We start from the raw sequence: 19,895 nt of genomic DNA, 5'->3' as shown, positions 1-19,895 counted from the left end.
GTGAGATAAATGATGCATACCTCCTATACCAGCTGTAAATACTGCTGTTCTTCTGAGATGAAAACTCAGAACACAGACGTCCAGCAATGTTTTTTAAAGTGAAAATAAAAGATGGAGTAACAAATACAACATCAGAAGGTTTCAAAGTACAGCTGAACTGTCCGTGCAATTCAAATCAAGTAGGAAAAGCCCTGCTAGTGACTGGCTCCTGATTCCTCACCTGTATGGTCACTTTATTAGCAAGTCTCCAAGAAAGTTAATAAATTATTACATTACACAAATATGTCCACAGCCTGTCCTGCACCCCGTCACTGTTGATTCTTCTGCAGACTAAGAGAAAATGTTATTCCTATTTAAATAAGATCCTCTCTCAGACTTGAGTTAAAAAAAGACTGCATTTGTTAAGTCGCAATTCTACACCCCAGCTCATACTTGGTGACCTTGTGTGTGCTTCAGGAAGAAAAGCAACATTATGCAACCTCGACATCCCTTTTTTGTGACTGCTGTGACAGTGTGTGACTTCATGTCCTAGACCCACCGGTTGCTTCTCCTGCCAAGCTGCTTCTTGGTAACGTGGTTGTGAAGCCACGTGGACTGAAGCTACCCCCAGATTTTGTCACGTGCTCTCCTCTTCCACTCACTGAGCTGGAATCCCACCACCGGTTTTATGACACTTTGTGCTTCTTTGGACAGGGCGGTTCCTTTGCCCACTGCCGGTTGCCTCCTGTGTTGAGGGGACTACCTTCAACATCATGCTGTTACTTTGCACAGTGAATGTGACGGTGCACTCAAACGAGGCTGAGCAAGGCTGGAGGGACAGAGGGACGTATAATTGATTTTACTGAAGCCCTTGATACTTGCAGCTCCTGTCTGCTTTGGCCACCTCAGGTGTTCCTTACTTACGGCCAGAAGCAGATAAAGTCAAATGTACTTTTGGCCAGGATGTGAGATGGAAGTCAACCAGGAGCAGGGTCCTCAGGGAGACCTTGGCCTCTGTTGATCAGCCACTCAGACGTCTTCCTTCCTGCTCTGTCATTCTCCCCAGTTTTTCAGCCTCTGCTGCACCTGGTGAGAGATTGGCTACAATGAAAGAATGTGCTGAATCAGAGATGGACTCTGTCCCCTCCACCACCAGCAGGGTGGCTCTGCCGGTCACGGAGGAAGCCGTTGCCTTTCTGTGCTGCATGTGCTGCGCCCACACACCCCTCATACTGACCTTCCTGATACGATCGGCATCAGCAATAATACTTAGGCTTGCAATACTCACCTTGTGTGGCGTGACATACACGTCTCATAATGGAGTGGTGACAGTACAGCCAAGGGATGGATGCAAAGGGATGGACACAGGGCAGGGGGCAGCTCACGGAGGTCTTGGGAGAAACAGAAGAAGCAGGGCACCCTCCGGCTGAGCTGCCCATGGCAGCACATGCAGCTCCTTTTGGCTTTAGCATCCCCAGTGGGATAGCGCTGGGTGCTGCAGGAGCATGAGGAGAACAAAGCATGGAATGGGGCTGGGATCATGAACCTCACCTAACTGACCAGGTACAGCCCTGCCTGGTCTTCTGCTAACAGTTTGTCGACCTGTTGTCCGCAAATGAGACTCATCCTTTTTTTGAACCTTCTGACGCTCTGCTTCCGTGGCCCTGTGCCAGAAAGGTCCGTAAGTTTCCTACACGCAGCATAAATAAATGTCAAAATACTTTTCTTCTGCCCACTCAAACCTGACCTCACACCTGTTTTATGAGCAACTCAAGTCCCAGTACTGAGGGTTTTGAAAAACAACATCTCCACGACAGTCACATCTCCCCCTTCAGCCTTCTCCAAACTGAGGACTCACAACTATTTAGTCTCCATTACCTACAGGCACCGTTTTAGTTGCCTTTCCTCATGCTTCATCTCAGCCATTTGCTGCAGGGCTTCTCTGGGGATATTAGTGAAAGGGCTCCACGCTGGCTTTGAGGAAAGCTGCAGTCACTGCATCACAGCTCCTTGTGCTGATGCCTTCCCCTGGAGTAGGGGGAACATAGAATCATAGAATAGTTTGGGTTGGAAGGGACCTTAAAGCCCTCCAAGCTAAAGGCACCTCTACCCCCTGCCATGGTCAGGGACACCTCCCACTGGCTCAGGCTGCCCAAGGCCCATCCAACCTGGCCTTAGACACCTCCAAGGATGGGGCAGCCACAGCTTCCCTGGGCAACCTGGGCCAGAACCTCACCACTCTCATAGTGAAGGAATTCTTCCTTATTTCTAGTCTAAATCTGCCCCTCTCCAGTTTATACCCATTGCCCCTCATCCTATCACCACAAGCCTTTGTGAACAGCCCCCCCCCCAGCTTTCTTGTAGCCCCTTCAGATATTGGAAGGTCGCTATAAGGTCTCCTCAGAGCCTTCTCCAGGCTGAACAACCCCAGCTCTCTCAGCCTGTCCTTGTATGGAAAATGCTCCAGCCCTCTGATCATTCTTGTAGCCTCCTCTGGAAGCGTTCCAACAGCTCCATCTCCTTCTTATGGTGAGGATTCCAGAACTGGACACAATCCTCCAGATGAGAGGAATAGAGGGAGTTGGACCATACCTGTACCCCATGCTGGCACAGCAAGGCATACCATCGTTTTTGGAAAACCATTGCCCAAGGGAGACCTGGAGTGGCTACGCACACTCTCTGACCTCCCCTAGTTGCAGTTTCTGGATCACGCTGGAAGAGGAGCTGGGAGGAAGGCTCCCCATCCCTTGCCCCCAATGCTGATGCTAAGGCGCCCCATCTCACAGCCTGCAGCTCCCCAGCCTCCCTGCGCTTGCACCACAGGACATTGCAAGAGTCTGGGGTTTTGCTGGCTACACTTTTAGGTTGTTTTTCTTGTTGTCCCTTTCATCTTCATAAATCAACTCTCAGAACAGTTCCCTCGTCACCGTCATTTCATTGTTTAAATCTGTTACTTCATGCAGGAAGCCACCGGTCACTCAGTCAGCCTGAAGGAAATTGCATGACCACAGAGTTTTGAAAATACAGCCCCAAAAGAAATTATCATTTCCCGAACGCTCCCGAGATCGACTGCTGTTCGCTGGGAAAAAGCTGTCTGCCTTTGGCAAGAGGGAGATTAGGAAAAACTACACCTCCCAGCAGCCTGACGTGAGCCCGTGGAAGGGCAGAGTTCACTGTCACGTTGATAGTGGAGGATCAAGGGTGTGTTAGGGGCATGGGCGGTCCTGCCATCGGCAGAGCCAAAGGCCTCTGGGAAGGGCAAGCATTGGCCTTCGCTTGTGGCCCCTTTGCTTCGCTTCACCAGCACCAAACCTTCAAGCCTGGGTAAGCGTCCGACTCCGCGAGCCACTTTGTTCCTCTGGCTTCCGTCTTTGGCCACAGCGTCACCAGCAGGAACAGCACAGGGAGGGGAGGGATGAGAGCTGAGCAGCAAAGAGCAGCAATTATATCCCCCCCACACCTCCAAACCCTGTATTTAGCAAGAAAACTCAGCTGCAGAGACAGCACGGGTGGGGGAAGGTGCCCCCCCATGCAAGAAAAGCTGCTGTGAAGGCTGAGCTTGTGAGATTTTTATAATGAAATCCACATGAACTACTTCCCTGCAGGGAAAGTTTCTTAGGAGTTTTCCATGCCGCCTATTTTTCCGCGGGCAGGGATTGCACTCATGCAAGAAATTAGCTTGCTCAAGTTACACCAGCAAGCTCCATCCTGCTTGGCCATCCGGTCCCAAAGTGCTTCAGCAGAGGGGCAGGTATCGCTGAGGGTGCAGGAGAGGCAGGTGGTGGCTCCAGGTTCCCAACAGCCACCCAGGGCACTGCTCGGTGCCCAAGGATGGGCACGAGATTGGGTGGGGGTAACGCTGCTGTACTGGGGCCAGGCGGTGTTTCTGCCAGCAGCTTCGCCTTTGAGCACCACCATCTCCTGATCTCACACACCAGAGGCAGGAAGGTGAGGTGGAGCAGACTCATTGCTCTGCGTTGACCTGGCTGTAAGACATCAAGCGCCCAAAAGCCTGTGGGGATGGGTGCCAAGCCCCAGCCTCCAGGTCTACTGCCCTGGAGCACAGAATCACAGAATGGTGAGGGGTTGGAAAGGACCTCTGGAGCTCATCCAGTTCAACCCCCCTGCTAAAGCAGGTTCGCATAGAGCAGGTTGCACAGGAATGCATCCAGGTGGGGTTTGAATCTCCAGAGAAGGAGACTCCACACCCTCCCTGGCCACCCTGTTTCAGTGCCCCATCACCCTCACAGGAAGGAAGTTTTTCCTCAAACTTCCAGTTTGTGCTTGTTGCCCCTTATCCTGTTGCTGAAGAGTCTGACCCCATCCTATTGACTCCTGCCCCTGAGTTGTTTTGTAGGCGTTGATAAGGTGCCCTCTCAGCTGTCTCTTCTCCAGCCTAAACAGACCCAGGTCTCTCAGCCTGTCTTCGTAAAAAAGATGTTCCTGTCCCTTCATCATCTTCATGGCTGAGTCCATTCCAGTCCCTCTGGATGATACTGCAGTGCTTCACCCCACTGGCTTGTCCCAAGATAACTGTGGTTTGCGTTAGCCCTTTGACTGCTTTTAGCCTGCTGGAAATCAAAACAGCTAATAGCCCTTGGGCTGAAGGTTTGCTGCTATTGGTGACATCCCTCCATTTTCACACCACCCTGGGGAGCACGGAGGGAGGAACCTCCTTCTCCACCATGAGTCACTGCTCCTCTGTTTCTGCTTATCAGGTTTGAAGGTGTTTAGTCACAATTCCTGAGGCCAAGACGGGATGGTGTCTGTGCAGGGGATAGGACTTGTTCAGCCACTCAAACAGCAAGGAGATAACGTCTCCTTATAACCAAAGGTGAAAGTGAACTAAACAGTGTAGAAGCCAGAGCTCTGGAGAAGAAAGAAAATGGAAGAGACTCCCAGTGTTAATCTGTCTGGAGGTAAGTGAATCCTATACTGTAGCAAAATCCATTAGCAAGACAAATTCCAGTAGTAACTTACAAAAACTAAGCAAAATTAAAAAAAAAAAAAGAGAATCCCTCTTTTTCCAGACCAAGACTGCCCAAGTTGGTTTTGTAAGATGCAGAACACATTGCAAATGCTTGTGTTCGGCCTCAGAATTTCTCTATTGAATTACACTCTGGTATTTGCTTTTAATTACATGTTAACATACCTGTTTGGGAGAGCAGCTCCTGAGCAGGAGCAAAGAAGGAGCACAAGCAGAGCTAGTGTTTACATTCAGACAGATGCTTGAAGCGCGTTGGCACAACTGTTCTGTCTGGTACTCAACAACAGCCCTAGAAATGCTTCAAATCCATCATCTTAATTTACCAGCCTAGGAAAAACCAGAGTCTGTTGGATGTGTGGTAAGTTATCCTACCACTTAATTAAAGAATTGCCTTCCTACCCTACGGAGGGCAGCATAGAACATAGAATCATAGAATAGTTTAGGTTGGAAGGGAACTTAAAGCCCATCCAGTTCTACCCTCCTGCAATGGGTAGGGACACCTCCCACTGGCTCAGGCTGCCCAAGGCCCATCCAACCTGGCTTTGAACACCGCCAGGGATGGTGCAGCCACAGCTTCCCTGGGCAACCTGGGCCAGGGCCTCACCACTTCCGTAGCAAAAAAAAAAAATCCTCATGTCTAGTCTAAATCTGCCCCTCTCCAGTTATAGCCATAGGAAGGATTGAGTTGACTTCCCTCATAGCAGCCTGTACAGTGCTGTGCTTCGGATTTGTGGCTTAAATCAGTGCTGGTAACACCAGTGTGTTCTGGCTGTTCCTGAACACTGTTGGCACAGCAGCAAGGCTCTTGTTTTCCCCTCTTTTCCTCTACCAAGCAAATATTCTGAGGTGGGTAGAAGATAGAGTATGGACCCAAAGTGGGTGAAAGGATATTCCATCACGTCAGAAGTGAAAACTGGGATACAGGAAGAAGGGTGTGTGTATATGAGTGGCTTCCAACGTGGCCATTGCTCAGAGACTGGCCTGGCATTAGTGAGCGATTGCCTTTGCATCACTTGTGATTTTACAGCCTTTTGCTTCACCTGTTCAGTTGTCTCCATCTCGACCCGTGAGTTTTCTTACCTTTGGTCACCATATTCATTCCTCATCTTGCTGAGGGCAGGTGTTTCTGAAATGCAAGAACTAGGAGTTTTACAGGGTGATGGTAAAGCATTGGGTATTTTTATACCCTGCATGGCTAGTTGAGCTCTTGCACTCTGCTCCCAGCAGGTGGACCAGCCCAAGGGGAGGTGGAGAGCACAGCAGAACATCTTGTGCACCAAAAGCCCACCCAAGAATCACTTGAGCACCAAGCGATGAGCAGGCAGCGTGAGACCTCCTGCAAACCAGAGGAGGAGTCTCTGCTGTGCAAATCACCAGCTGCTGATGGAGGAAAGACAACATCATTGGATTTAGCTGCCCACCCAGTAAAGATGGAGATTCCCCAGGAAACTGAATTATCACTGAGAGAATCAGGGAAGAGAAGAGATAATACCTCAGAAGGGCCCCGGAAAGATGATGACTTGGATGAAGGTGAGTCTCTCCTCTTCTGCATGTATAGCATCTCCAAAATGTTGCTAACCTGGGCCTTTGCTTAGAGGAGGCAGAGCAGGAGAATGGGTTGTTGGTTCTTGTGCTGGAAGACACTAAGCATAGTCTGTGAATTTTATTCCCTACAGCCAGGCTGGCCCACGATAAAATGGAGAGCAAAGGAGACAGCCCTGTCCACCATGAAACACGGGAGAAGCAGGAGACGAGCAGGCAGTGTGAAAGCTCCAACATAGCAGAGGTAGATGCTTCGTCAAGAAGCAAGTTCCTGAGCTCTGACAGTAAAATGACGCATTTGGAGGTTACTGCTATGGAAGACGTCACCAAGGACCTCTTGGCTGAGAGGAGCACTAGTGCCCCTCTCCTAGATCAGGAGCCAGGAGACAACACAGGGCAAGAAACACTGGAGAGCGGATCTGAAGGCATGTTAAGAGGCAGACACGGAACTGTTCTCCCAGTAGGTGGGCCAGCCCAAGGGGAGGTGGGAAGCACAACAGAGCATCTTGTGCACCAAGAGCCTACCCAAGAATCACTTGAGCACCAAGTGACAAGCAAGCAGCCCGAGACGTCCTGCAAACCAGACAAGGAGCCTGTGGTATGCACATCGCCAGCTGCTGGTGGAGGAAAGACAACATTGTTCGGTTTAGCTGCCCACCCAGTAAAGATGGAGATCTCCCAGGAAACTGAAGTATCACTGAGAGAATCAGGGAAGAAAAGAGATAATGTCTCAGAAAGCCCCCAGGAAGATGACTTGGATGAAGGTGAGTCTCTCCGCTTCTGTGTGCACAGCATCTCCAAAATACTGCTAACCTAGGCCTTGCTTAGAGGAGGCAGAGCAGGAGAATGGGTTGTTGGTTCTTGTGCTGGAAGACACTAAGCATAGTCTGTGAATTTTATTCCCTACAGCCAGGCTGGCCCACGATAAAATGGAGAGCAAAGGAGACAGCCCTGTCCACCATGAAACATGGGAGGAGCAGGAGACGAGCAGGCAGTGTGAAAGCTCCAACACAGCAGAGGTAGATGCTTCATCAAGTAGTAAGTTCCTGAGCTCTGACAGTAAAACGACCCATTTGGACGTGACTGCAACAGGAGACGTCACCAAGGGCCTCTTGACTGAGAGGGGCACTAGAGCCTTTCTCCTAGATCGGGAGCCAGGAGACCACACAGAGCACAAAATGCTGGAGAGCGGATCCAAAGGCATATTAAGGATCAGACATGGGACCAAAGGTGAGCTGATGGCTGCACACTGCTGCTCTTCCACCATGCACAGGCCTGCACTTTGCATAAGCATAAGAAAAATGTTATGGTGACACCTCTGGTGCCTGTTGCGAGTTTTCTGGAGTCAAGCAGAAAAGAAGGTTTAAGAAATTTACTGGCTTCTCTCTTGCTCGCTCTCCTTTCGCTACTGTCCTGCTTTGAAAGGCATGAAACTGCACTGTGCTCTGCATCATCTTTCTCCTTCCCCTGCCCAAAAAGTTGGGAGCCAAGACTCAAAGCAGTATTAACCCAGAGCAGAATGAACTTCTCTTTTGCTCAGCTGGGAGCTCCTAGCAGCACTGTTGCTTTTCTTATTGCAGCCCAACTTAACCTATTCCCTCAACAGTGAGTGGCACATTTCTTTCTCTTACTGCAGGGCACACAGCCCCAAAGCCAGAGGCTCAGTCCTGCTTCCAGGATGTTACCACCCAAAACAAAGACCAGACGAAAGCCATAAAGCTCTCCTGGCAGCAAGGTGAGGAAAAGAAGCTTTCCTTGAGTGTTATTCATCGACCAGAAGGCACTGATCCTCCAGGAACAAGTAATGAAGCACATTTAGTTCTTGTCTCTCAGAACCTTCCACACTCTCTTCTGAGGGTTTAAGGGAAAACCCATCCCCTTAAAAATAGGCTCAGTTTGAGTAGCTTTCCCTCCACCTCTCCCACCTCAAAAGCGGGCACATAGCGTTCAGCACGCCAAGAACACTCCTGGGAATGCTGATAGTCTCCCACGCTGATGGTGCCCCCCTTCCCAATCCCTCACCCCATGTCATGGGGCTTCAAGAACAAACCGTTTTGCTGATGTTCACCACGCATTTCTCCTTGTAGAAAGAGAAACTGCTTTGCCATGGAGAGGGACGCAAGTGGTGTGTCTGGACCTCGGTGACCTCTCCTTCTGAGCAGAAGTGTGGTAGCCTTTGTTCACCCAGAATAGTTAGGAGGAAAGTAGTGAACACAACAATTTAGCTGGGTCAGACTCCTCCATGCGCAGAGGTAGATGGTCCAAATGGCCACGAACCTTAGAGAACATGGAGGAGGGGGAAAAGAGAAGAAAATTGCTAGCTGCAATTTCCTCAGGAGATTTTGCACTGCAATAAGAAAACTGTAGCCTTGCCTCCATCCCCAGAGCTGTAGTCCTTCCCAGCTGAGTGTAGGACCATGGGTCTGAAACCATGGGGCAAGCAGCCTCTTCACTATTCCTGGGCCCCCAGAGAACATGCCAACCTGAATCACTTTCCTAGCCTAGTGGGGGAAGGAAAAGAGTCCTCATAGCATATTTCCAGGATATCACTACAAGTCACTTGGGACTGACTTCTGTTCTCCCTCTCGGGTCTCTCCTCTGTTGAACAGGGTTTTTAATGGGCTTTGTATTGTTCTGCCTCTGCTTACTTGGCTTTGTCAACTTGACCTCCAAGTCCCAGCCAGCCAACAAGAACCCCATGGTGAAGGAGTTTGTGTCCCAGTTCGGCCAGCTGCAGAACAGGTTTCCGGGACAGAGTCCCCACCTGTGGTTTCGTGGGCGCGTGTTACTGCAGAAGCACCTCAATGCATCCCACCACACACAGCCAGCCATCATCATCTTCACGGCTGCCCGCAAGGGTGAGCGGACCTTGAGATGCCTTAGTACTCATGTGGCTGATACCTACTCGGCTGCCCTGCGTGCCAGCACCGTCCATATCAATGGCACAGCTAAATCCAGGCTCCACAGTGACCAGGCCAAGCAGGAGGTGGATGTAGAGCTGAGCTCAGCTTTCCAAGCTGGGAGCCGTGCTGCAGTAGTACATCACTTTGAGTTGCTGCCGGCGGAGGCCACCCTCATCTTCTACAAGTACTGCGACCATGAAAGTGCTGCTTTCAAGGATGTGGCCCTGCTGCTGACGGTGCTGCTGGAGGAGGAAACACTAGAGACTGACATCAGCCTCGTGCAGGTGGAAGAGAGGGTCCATGACTTCCTCTGGGCCAAGTTCACCAACAACAGGACCCCCAGTTCCCACGACCACATGGACACTGACAAACTGAGCGGGCTGTGGAGCCGCATCTCCCACCTGGTCCTACCGATCCACCCAGTGCCCACCATTGAGAAGGAGGGATGCCACACTAAATCCTAGTGACAAAGACTGCCAGAGCCCCAGGAAGAGTTGGAAAGAGGTTCCTGGCTGACTCCAGCGTGGGTGGAGGCAGAACTAGTAATATTTCTCTTCAGCCTCCCCGGGAAGAGTTTGATGGGTAGAAATTAATCCCAGCCATTTGGCCAGTTGAATCCTGGAAGTGGGAAATCACACGTTTCCTTCTGGCCAATGGGAAGAGCAGATATTTTAGGCTGCTAATCACACAGGAGAACATTGCTGTGTGGGGACGCAGGAGAGAAAATAGGACTTTGCAGGTAGCTTTTCTATCAGGAACTGCACAAATAATGTACACAAGTATGAGGCCAGAAAGGTACTTCAGTCACTCTTTCATTTCTTCCTGTCCCTCAGTTTGCTAATGTTATGTACATCAACCTTACAATGTACATCATCTAGAAGTTTCTCTGTCTTTGCAGAGAAGCTGCTGGAAAACAGAGAGATCAAATTTGCCAAAGCCAAACATTTTGAAGGCATGCTTTGCAAAAAAAGAAAAGATGACCGCTTTGCTAGTCAAGGGTTTGACTAGTCAGTCCTGATGGAGTCCCAGCTGCACAAACTGATGACACTCAGCAAAGATCAGATCCTAAACACATGATGTTCAAACAAACCTGAAATTCAGAAGTCCCTTAAACATAAATTACAAGAAATTTAGGTTATTGGCACTTAAATACTGCACTAAAGGGAGGGGGGACCCTATGAGGGGAACCCGTTTACCAGAGAATAAGCTCCAAAACTAGGGAGTAATGAAACGAAAACCGTCTTGCTGTCACTCTGATAGTGTGAATCCTCAAGGGACTGCACAGGTAAAAGAACAAGTGGTAAAGTTTAACTTAATGCTACCTCTTCAAAAATTCCACTCTTTATCTGTTTGCCACAAGGCTACGACCATCTCTTTGGACTGATGCATCAGCTTTGGTCCTGCACAATATATTGCTCTTCACCCAGATCTCTGGTCTGTCTGCAGGGCAGGGAGCTGCCTGCCTCTCCCCAGCTAACTTTTATTGATGAATGTTGACATTTTATTGATGTTAATTGATATTTATTTCAAGCCACGCAGGTTTGCACAGCAGCTCCTCGCCCTCCAAAGGCACTTTTGCCTCCCTGCCAGGCAGTTGGTGCTCTGGCACGTGCTAAAGCAGCCAGGAGCAGAGCTGGGATTCGCTGGTAAAGGCAAAACCTCTAGTGTTAACACTAAAAATCCTCAACAAAGCTGGCTGATCTCTTACCATGCCTCCTCTTCTGCATCCCAGGAAGAGAAATCCAAGTTCTAGAAATACTGTGGAGCCCTTGCATACTGCATCTCTGCAGACACCTTAGGGCAAAGCTGCCAACTCAGAGAACACCTCAGGCCAGCTGCAGGTGACAGCATTTATAGTAAGCCAGCTGTCAGCCCCAGGTGCCAACCCCTTGTGCCTTTGCTTCTGCCTGCCGGACAAGGAGCAGCTGTGGAAATTGGGGCTTATTTCCATATAAGCACCACAGCCTGGGCCTTACTCTACATCCAAATGAGACACAGCTCAAGAACATCATGGTGTCTTAAGAAGTGCTCCTTCCTTAGAGCAACTGGCGCTGGCTGGGGCTTGGGCTCCTGCCGATGGTGTCTTGCTGCTCTGCCCCACTGATGGCTCAGCTGAGGTGCAGCCACGCACCCTAAAAACAGCCCCTGTCTCTTCTTTCCTCCCACCATGTGCCTTGACCTAAGAGCTTGTGGCCATTAACTTGGAGGCAGGGGGATGAAGAAAGAGGAGGGGTGTTTTTGTTTGCATTCTCACCAATGAACAGACTTTTTTTTTGGTGGATGAGGCCAAAAAAACAAGATTGCAGGGGTTTTATTTGTGACAGATGCTGGGCTAGGTGTGAGAATTTCCTGCTGGAGCCAGCATCAGGAGGGCAGGTTTTGTACAATATAAGGGTTGCTTCCCCCTTCTCCCTCCTTTTTATAGCTATACACTACTTAGTTAACAGAAAACACTGTTTCTGCACAGTTCAGTATGGGTGTTGCTGTCAGAACCAGGAGAACATTAATCAGGTTATGACAATATCATGAAGAAAATCTGTATTTTAACTCTGTTTTATGTACTGTGTTTGTAATGCATAGCCAAGGTAAGCACGGACAACTTCACCCTGCTTGGGCATATCACTAAGCATCATCCACCCAAATGTATTAATATAGACATATTTTAATGAACTTTTACAAAGTATCTGCTTGCTTCTGAAACAAGACTTCTATTTAAAAATAAATAATGCTATTGTGAAAGAAACCTGCAAAGTCTTAGAAGTGAGGCTGGAGTCTTGCCATATTCTGTTTTTTTCCTCTAGTCATTTTCAGTCCATTAAGCAAAAGAGTCATCATATTGGACAAAGTTTTATTGAGGTCAGGGCTGCAGTTGTGCAAACAAAGGGAGTATTTGCTTTTGCTGGAAAAACCCCAAATAACCTTTTTCTCAGTTGTTTGGGACAAAAGTTTGCAGCTTTTTCAACTAAGGAAAACTAAAAACAAACCCACAAACTGCTCCTGGATTCAACACTGGCAGAAATATATCGAGCTTTACAACATACTTAATGATACTAATTAAGCTGAAGGTGTGGTGGTGTTGGACTGACAGTTGGACTGGATTATCTTAGAGGTCTTTTCCAACCTCAATGATTCTATGATTCTATTCTCACCCATCCCAAGAAATCATAGAATCATAGAATAGTTTGGGTTGGAAGAGACCTTAAAGATCATCCAGTTCCAGCCCCCCTGCCATGGGAGAGACACCTCCCACTGGATCAGGGTGCTCAAGGCCCATCCAACGTGGCCTTGAACACCTCCAGGGATGGGGCAGCCACAGCTTCCCTGGGCAACCTGGGCCAGGGCCTCACCACTCTCATAGTGAAGAAATTCTTCCTTACTTCTAGCCTAAATCTGCCCCTCTCCGGTTTATACCCGTTGCCTCTTGTCCTATCACCACAAGCCTTTGTGAACAGCCCCTCCCCAGCTTTCTTGTAGTCCCTTTCAGGTCTGTGACCCCTTCCCCTGGAAGGTCACTGTAAGGTCTCCTGGGAGCCTTCTCTTCTCCAGGCTGAACAAACCCAACTCTCTCAGCCTGCACTTGTATGGGAGGTGCTCCAACATCTTTGTAGCCTCCTCTGGACCCGTTCCAACAGCTCTATCTCCTTCTTCTATTGAAGATTCCAGAAGTGGACACAGTACACCAGATGAGGTCTCCCAAGAGAGGAACAGAGGGGCAGAATCCCCTCCCTCGCCCTGCTGGCCACGTTTCTTTTGGTGCAGCCCAGGACAGGGTTGGCCTTCTGGGCTGCGAGCGCACATTGCCGGCTCATGTCAAGCTTCCCATTGACCAGCACCCCCAAGTCCTTCTCTACAGTGCAGCTCTCAATCACATCATCACCTAGTTCATAATCTCTCCAGCAGCATCTCCTCTTGCACATCACCCAAGCATGGCGAGGCCATGGGTTTGGCTGGAGATTTCCAGTTGCCTGTTGTTTACATCAATGCTAACACAAAATTATTTTCAATTCCCCATCTACCAAAAAAGCCCAAACAACAAATTATTCTTCTCTTTGGCCTAGTAAACAATGCACCCCCCTCACCAACTGTCTTTCCCTTTTGTTTTGGTCCCACTCTCTGCAGCAGCAGTTCTGCTGGGAAGGTTGTGCTGCCACTGGGCGCTCAATGACCCTAAAAATTACCTTGAAAATTACACAGCAGCTCCACTGGGGGGGCAAAACCTGTTCTGGAAGGCCAGTCTGGACTGCTCCACCACAAAATCAGTGCTGATTATATCTGCAGCCGTGCCACTGCCTTGCAAGCTGATATAAACTCATCATCCCCAGCCGGCACTGCACAGGCTCAGCACCACCCTGCTCTGCCCACAGCATCCCTGTCTCTACGAGAAGCACGTTGCGCCGCATCTCTTTTTACCTCTTTGTACTGGCATGGACTAAAGCTGGGAGAAGGCAGTTCACAGAGATGAGCAGTGAATCCGGCTGAGCCACGTTTCTCCTGTTAAGCTTTAACCTTTGGGAGCCCATCCACAGCTTAAGTCCCCTGCAGCTGGTGCAGGGCTGGTTCCTCAGGAGTCACCTTCAGGCCTACAAACCCCTCCATTGTAAGGGAGATTTGCAGATATTGGGAGCTTAAGACTTTTCTTAATTCCGCCTTCTCCTCTCCAGGGGAAGCAACGTACAATGAATTGCACAATGGAGCTTGGGTTCAGCCTGTGGGATGCAGATCCAAGAGCCTGCAAAGAAAAGGCTCAAAGAAGTGTTTCCTGCACAGAGAGGGGGCAAAGCCATAAGCAAACCTCCCACTGGCCTCTCCCTATTTTGGCCTGACTGCACAGTTATGCTCAGTCCAAGGAGAGGGCTCCACAGATCCCTCATGAGGGCACTCAAGAGCTGAGGATCCTCTCAGAGCCAGAGCAGAGGCAGAAGCATGGTTCCACTGAGGGACCAAACAGCCTCCCCACAGCACATGTCCTTTGAGGTCTGCTCCATCCTCTGCCCCAGCAACTCAAGGACCACTCAGACATCTCTAGGATGCAGTTTCTGGTCATGGTGATCTCCATGGATGAGCAGACCTGGCCTCTTCCCACAACTACAGCTGGAGTTGAATGAGGCCACTCTTTTCTTTATGTTAACAGAGCTGAACTCTTTTTGAGCTGCTCAAAGCAGTAGAAAGACCAGCTGTTTCCTTTGTATCTGCAGAGTGGAGTCTTGGATCACACAGGTTCCTCCTTACAGGGAAAGGGAAGTCCAGCTGTTTTTTCTGCTCCTGGGACCAGGAATGGGCATCTGTGCTGGGCAAGCACCAGCTAGAGCCAACTGTGTTACTGGGATGGGCTCAAATTCCAGTGCAATATCCTGCAAGACTGCTATCAAAGACAGGCTCCCTCCAGCAGGGTGGTCAACAGGAGGAAAACGCACGTAGACAGAGAAATAAAGAAGTGACCTTTACCCTTCTGGACAGTCTTTCCCATGCATTTTTCTAAACTCACAGCCTCTATAATTATGATCGTAGGACTTTCCCTATGGGAAGACAGCTGTCATCTGTGACATCTGCAAGTGAGTTGTGAGCAGACTGAATGCCTTTGGGTCATGTTAGAGGATGGTCTACTCCAGTTCTGCAAGGTCTGCTGCAATAGCAGCCACAAACACCGGTCCTACTTACACGTGCTCTTTGATTGCCCTCCTGACTCTGTTTGGAAGCTTTTCAGAGAAACAGTTTGCTAACGAAACTCAATTCAATGAAACAAGAGGTTGAAATCCTAGGCAACTTCCAGAGCACAGGGGATGAGTGTGAATCAGTCCCGCTAAGCAGCCCACATGTCCCAAAGTGGCTGCCACCAACAACGAAACACACTTGGCTGGCCCCCACTCAATTCTGGTTATGGAGAGATCGTTAGGATGAAAACACGTGGTTCTGGTGCTTGGCTGCTAATAAAGAATAGATCCTCAACTTTTGTGAACCTTTTAAACGTTCCCTGGTGGTATTACAGACTTAGTTTCTGTTAACAGGGCACACAAAACTGGGAAGCAAGTGGGGAAAACTCCTCGTAATGGTAAGGCTGAATGCAAAATCAGAAAGGGCTGCTGCATATGCAGAGCTCAGCCTGTTCACACGTGTAATACAGCCCATAGCAGAACCAGTCAGCCCAGTTAGAAGGTGGCAACTTTACTTCATGGTCTAAATAAAGACAGTAGGAAAAAAAGTACAAACTGAGAGAGGCAGATTAAAAATGATTACGAAACTGGAAGCTGTGGGGGCTGGTGGTTGTTTTGTTAGTGAGGTTTTAAATGTATTAATTGGCTCAATAGCACGATCAAACCTTTCCCTATACCTTGGGGGATTCTCAAGACTATGAGGCAACATTTATCTTCCATATCAGTGCTCCTACAGTGACTGAGAGTATTCAAAATCTGCTCTGAACGACAAGAAAACAACCACAGTGCTTAAACTCAGGATGTCAAATGGCATGTGGCGTTTTAGCATTGTTTTGCCGTCTTCCACACTGCACTCGCATCACCCCTGTGACCAGAAGAGGCTCAGGAGTTGTGCCTGTGGGATGAGAGCAGGAAAGGTCAGGAGAGAGGGCACACAGAGGGGCCCTGGAGGGGAGAGCATCGCAGGCCACCTGGATTTGCCCTGTCACGCTCCCTTAACATCTCACATGCAGATCTCCTTCTCCAAATCTCTGCACTGAGCAGCACTCAACCCGCTGTGTCTGCCTCCCAGGGCTGCTGCCCGGTTTTGAGGGGGGGCTGAGGAAGACCAGATGCACCGAAACTTGTCTGAGACCTGCACTGCTTAGCTGGAGCCAGTCCTGCTTTTCTTCTCAGGCACAGCCTCTCCGCCACAGCCTTGCTTATCTGCAAAAGGCTCTGCAAAGGGATCTGAATAGGCTGGACTGCTGGGCCGAGACCAATGGGATGAGGTTTAACAAGACCAAATGCCGGGTCCTGCACTTGGGGCACAACAACCCTATGCAGCGCTACAGACTGGGGGAAGAATGGCTGGAGAGCTGCACAGAAGAGAAGGACCTGGGGGTGCTGGTTGACAGCCGACTGAACATGAGCCAGCAGTGTGCCCAGGTGGCCAAGAAGGCCAATGGCATCTTGGCTTGTATCAGAAATGGGGTCACCAGCAGGTCCAGGGAGGTTATTCTCCCTCTGTACTCGGCACTGGTGAGACCGCACCTCGAATACTGTGTTCAGTTCTGGGCCCCTCACCACAAGAAGGATGTTGAGGCTCTGGAGCGTGTCCAGAGAAGAGCAACAAAGCTGGTGAGGGGGCTGGAGAACAAGTCTTATGAGGAGCGGCTGAGAGAGCTGGGGTTGTTTAGCCTTGAGAAGAGGAGGCTGAGGGGAGACCTTATTACTCTCTACAACTACCTGAAAGGAGGTTGTGGAGAGGAGGGAGCTGGCCTCTTCTCCCAAGTGACAGGGGACAGGACTAGAGGGAATGGCCTGAAGCTCCGTCAGGGGAGGTTCAGGTTGGATATCAGAAAAAAATTCTTCACAGTAAGAGTCATTGGGTACTGGAACAGCTGCCCAGGGAGGTGGTCGAGACGCCTTCCCTGGAGGTGTTTAAGGAACGGGTGGATGAAGTACTTAGGGACATGGTTTAGGGAGTGTTAGGAACGGTTGGACTCGATGATCCAATGGGTCCTTTCCAACCTTGTGATTCTGTGATTCTGTGATTCTGTGATTCTGTGACCTGGCTCCACTGGAACATCACACAGGGCTGCAGCAGCGCAGCAAAGCTTTTTCACCCCGCTGCTTTTGAAGAAGGCAGCTCACGGTGCAACCATGTTATTTGCCAGCACTCCTCACCCTCATCTGCTCTGGATCAGTCGGAAGTACATTGCCCTCTCCTACATTCTTAAAGGTCTTTTCCAACCTAGAGGATCTAAGATTCTACGATGAGGAGTCCTTCCTACTGACACTCCTCCATCACTCCCCTCCTCCTACTCTGAGGCTGACCCCCTTGGTAGAGGAGAGCTGCAGAGGACTCTGACATCTTTCCACACTCATGACAGCACATCTGGCAGGCAGAAACCGCTGCTCCCCAAACACTCGCCCCAGGCTGGCGACACACCATCCCATTTTTCACAGCCTTTGTCCACGGCTCAGAGCAGCTGCCTCCCTGGAGGCCCAGCACAGTGGCTCGAGATGCCTTCCCATCACAAACACAGCAGGAGGGGATCCAGAAGGGAGGGGAGAAGTCACCAGCTAGCAAATTCATCCCCTTTAAGTTGCACAATTGACTATTTCAGCCTGAAAGCAGCACCTGAAGACAGGGGTGGGCAAATTTCTTTAGCCTGGAAGGTCTCAGAGAGCTTATAGGGGCTTCTGAGGTGCCGTTGCATCCTCTGGGAAGGCCTGGGGCAGCACGCGGATTGCTGCAAGTGTGTCCGAGTGGTCTGATTTTGCAGTGTGTTTTCTGCAGTTACTGTGGAAAGAGGCGATGCATGAGCTGAGGTGGTGGTGAACAGCTTTCATGTGAGATGGAAGATGGGCTTTAGTATCTGAATTAAACTGTGGCCGAGATCCAGGGCCTCTGGGCAACTATGTCTTCTCTTGGCAAGGACCAAGGCATCAGGTTTGTTCACCATCCATTGACCATCCCAGCAGGAGCACCTTTCCATGTCCTGGGAGATGTTTCCCTGGATAAATACGCAATGCAATGAGTGAGCAATTGGCTGACAGGATGGGCTTAAAGGGTCACGATAAATGTGGTTATGGTACGCTGGTGATCTTAGGGCCAGTGCTCTTCATAAATGACCTGGATGCAGGACTTGAAGGTTTAATAACTAAGTTTGTGGATGATAAGAAATTGTAGGGGAGCTGTTGACACTCTTGGGGACAGAGAAACCCTGCAGAGGGATCTGGACAAATGGGAGAGCAGGGAATCACCAACCACATGAAGTTTAACAAGGGCAAGTGCCAGATTTTACACCTGGGACACGGCAACACAGGACATACGGACAGACCGGGGAGTGAGAGGCTGGAGAGCAGCGGAAAGGGACGTGGAGGTTCTGGTTGACAGCAAGTTGAACATGAGCCAGCAGTGTGCCCTGGCAGTGCAGAGGACAACCGTGTCCTGGGGTGCATCCAGCACAGCACTGCAAGCCAGGCAAGGGAGGGGATAGTCCTGCTCTTCTCCGCAGTGGTGTGGCCCCAGCTCGAGTGCTGGGTGCAGTTTTGGGCACCATAGGATAAAAAGGATCTAAAGATACTGGAGAGTGTCCAGAGGAGGCCACAAAGTTGAGGAAGAGTTTAGAGGGGAAGCAGCATGAGGAGTGGCTGAAGTCACTAGGTGTGTTCAGCCTGGAGAAAAGGAGACTGAGGGGAGACCTCAACACAGATGCTTCCTTACAAGGGGAGGAGCAGGAGCTGATCTCTTCTCTGTGGTGACCAATGATGGACCTGAGGGAACAGCAGGAAGATGTGCCAGGGAGGGTTAGGTTGGATATTAGGAAAAGGTTCTTCACTCAGATAGTAGTAAAGCACTGGAAGAGGATCCCCAGGGGAGCAGTCACAGCACCAAGCCTGACAATATTCATAGAATGATAGAATCTTTAAAGTTGGAAAAGACCTCTAAGCTCATCCAGCCCAACCATCAGCCCAACAACACTGTGCCTACTAAATGATGTCCTGAAGCACCACATCTACACATTTGTTGAACCCCTCCAGGGATGGAGACTCCACCATTGCCCTGGGCAGCCTCTGCCAGGGCTTCACCACTTTTTCAATAAAGAATTTTTTCCTAATAGCCAATCTAAACCTACCCTGGTTGAACTTGAGGCCATTTCCTCCCGTCCTATCCCTTGTTACTTGGGAGAAGAGACCAGCACCCACCTCGCCACACCCTCCTTTCAGGAGCTGCAGAGAGCAATGAGGTCTCCCCTCAGCCTCCTCTTCTCCAGGTTCAACCCCAGTTGAATGCTGTCAGCTTTCTTGGCCACTGGTGGCTCATATTTAGCCGCTGTCAACCAGTACTCCCAGGTCCTTTTCCACTTGGGCAGCTTTCCTGCCACTCTTCCCCAAGCCTGGGCTGTTGCATGAAGTTGTTGTGTCACAAATGCAGGACCCAGCACTTGGCTTTGTTGGAGCTCATACAAGATGCATTTGGCCAATTCTCTCAGAAACACGGTATGAATGTTGGGGTTGTCCTGTGCAGAGACAGGAGTTGGGTTGGACTCAACAATCCATGTGGGTCCCTCGCAGCCCCACAGAAAGGGATGGATGTACTTGAGGCAGCATTTGGGGATGGATATATGGGAGGCAGCGCCTGGGGATGGATGCAGCATCTGGGGATGGAGGCATGCGAGGGAGCACTTGGGGATGGAGGCAGTGCCTGGTAACAGAGAGATGGAGGCAACGCTTGGGGATGAAGGGAAAGAGGCAGAGCTTGGGGATGGAAGCAGCGCTTGGGGATGGATGCATGGAGGCAGTGTTTGGGGATGAAAGCATGGAAGCAGCACTTGGGGATGG

The 19,895-nt window shown here is 50.0% G+C and overlaps 1 protein-coding gene across 3 annotated transcripts; it reads left to right on the top strand.

Annotated features, from left to right (window-relative positions):
• Nucleotides 1-3,118: 3,118 nt before the first annotated feature.
• LOC104058163 (torsin-1A-interacting protein 2) lies at nt 3,119-12,140 on the top strand. 3 transcript variants are annotated; one of them, XM_054073629.1, is made up of 7 exons: nt 3,119-3,303; nt 4,698-4,898; nt 6,194-6,496; nt 6,643-7,272; nt 7,418-7,738; nt 8,145-8,309; nt 9,118-12,140. In XM_054073629.1, exons 2-7 carry the CDS (start codon nt 4,865-4,867, stop codon nt 9,873-9,875), a joined length of 2,211 nt encoding a protein of 736 aa, XP_053929604.1. In that variant the 5' UTR covers nt 3,119-3,303; nt 4,698-4,864; the 3' UTR covers nt 9,876-12,140. The 3 variants fall into 3 exon arrangements, with proteins under 3 accessions (XP_053929604.1, XP_053929603.1, XP_053929605.1); XM_054073628.1 differs by having other exon boundaries at nt 3,120-3,303; nt 6,191-6,496; nt 9,118-12,139; XM_054073630.1 differs by having other exon boundaries at nt 3,124-3,303; nt 6,191-6,496; nt 8,145-8,243; nt 9,118-12,135.
• The last annotated feature ends 7,755 nt before the right edge of the window (nt 12,141-19,895 follow it).

Source organism: Cuculus canorus, chromosome 8 (assembly GCF_017976375.1).
Source record: "Cuculus canorus isolate bCucCan1 chromosome 8, bCucCan1.pri, whole genome shotgun sequence".
In the NCBI taxonomy this organism is placed as follows: domain Eukaryota; kingdom Metazoa; phylum Chordata; class Aves; order Cuculiformes; family Cuculidae; genus Cuculus; species Cuculus canorus.
The sequence above is the reverse complement of the archived record's forward strand: the minus strand, read 5'-3'. Positions and strand labels throughout refer to the sequence as shown.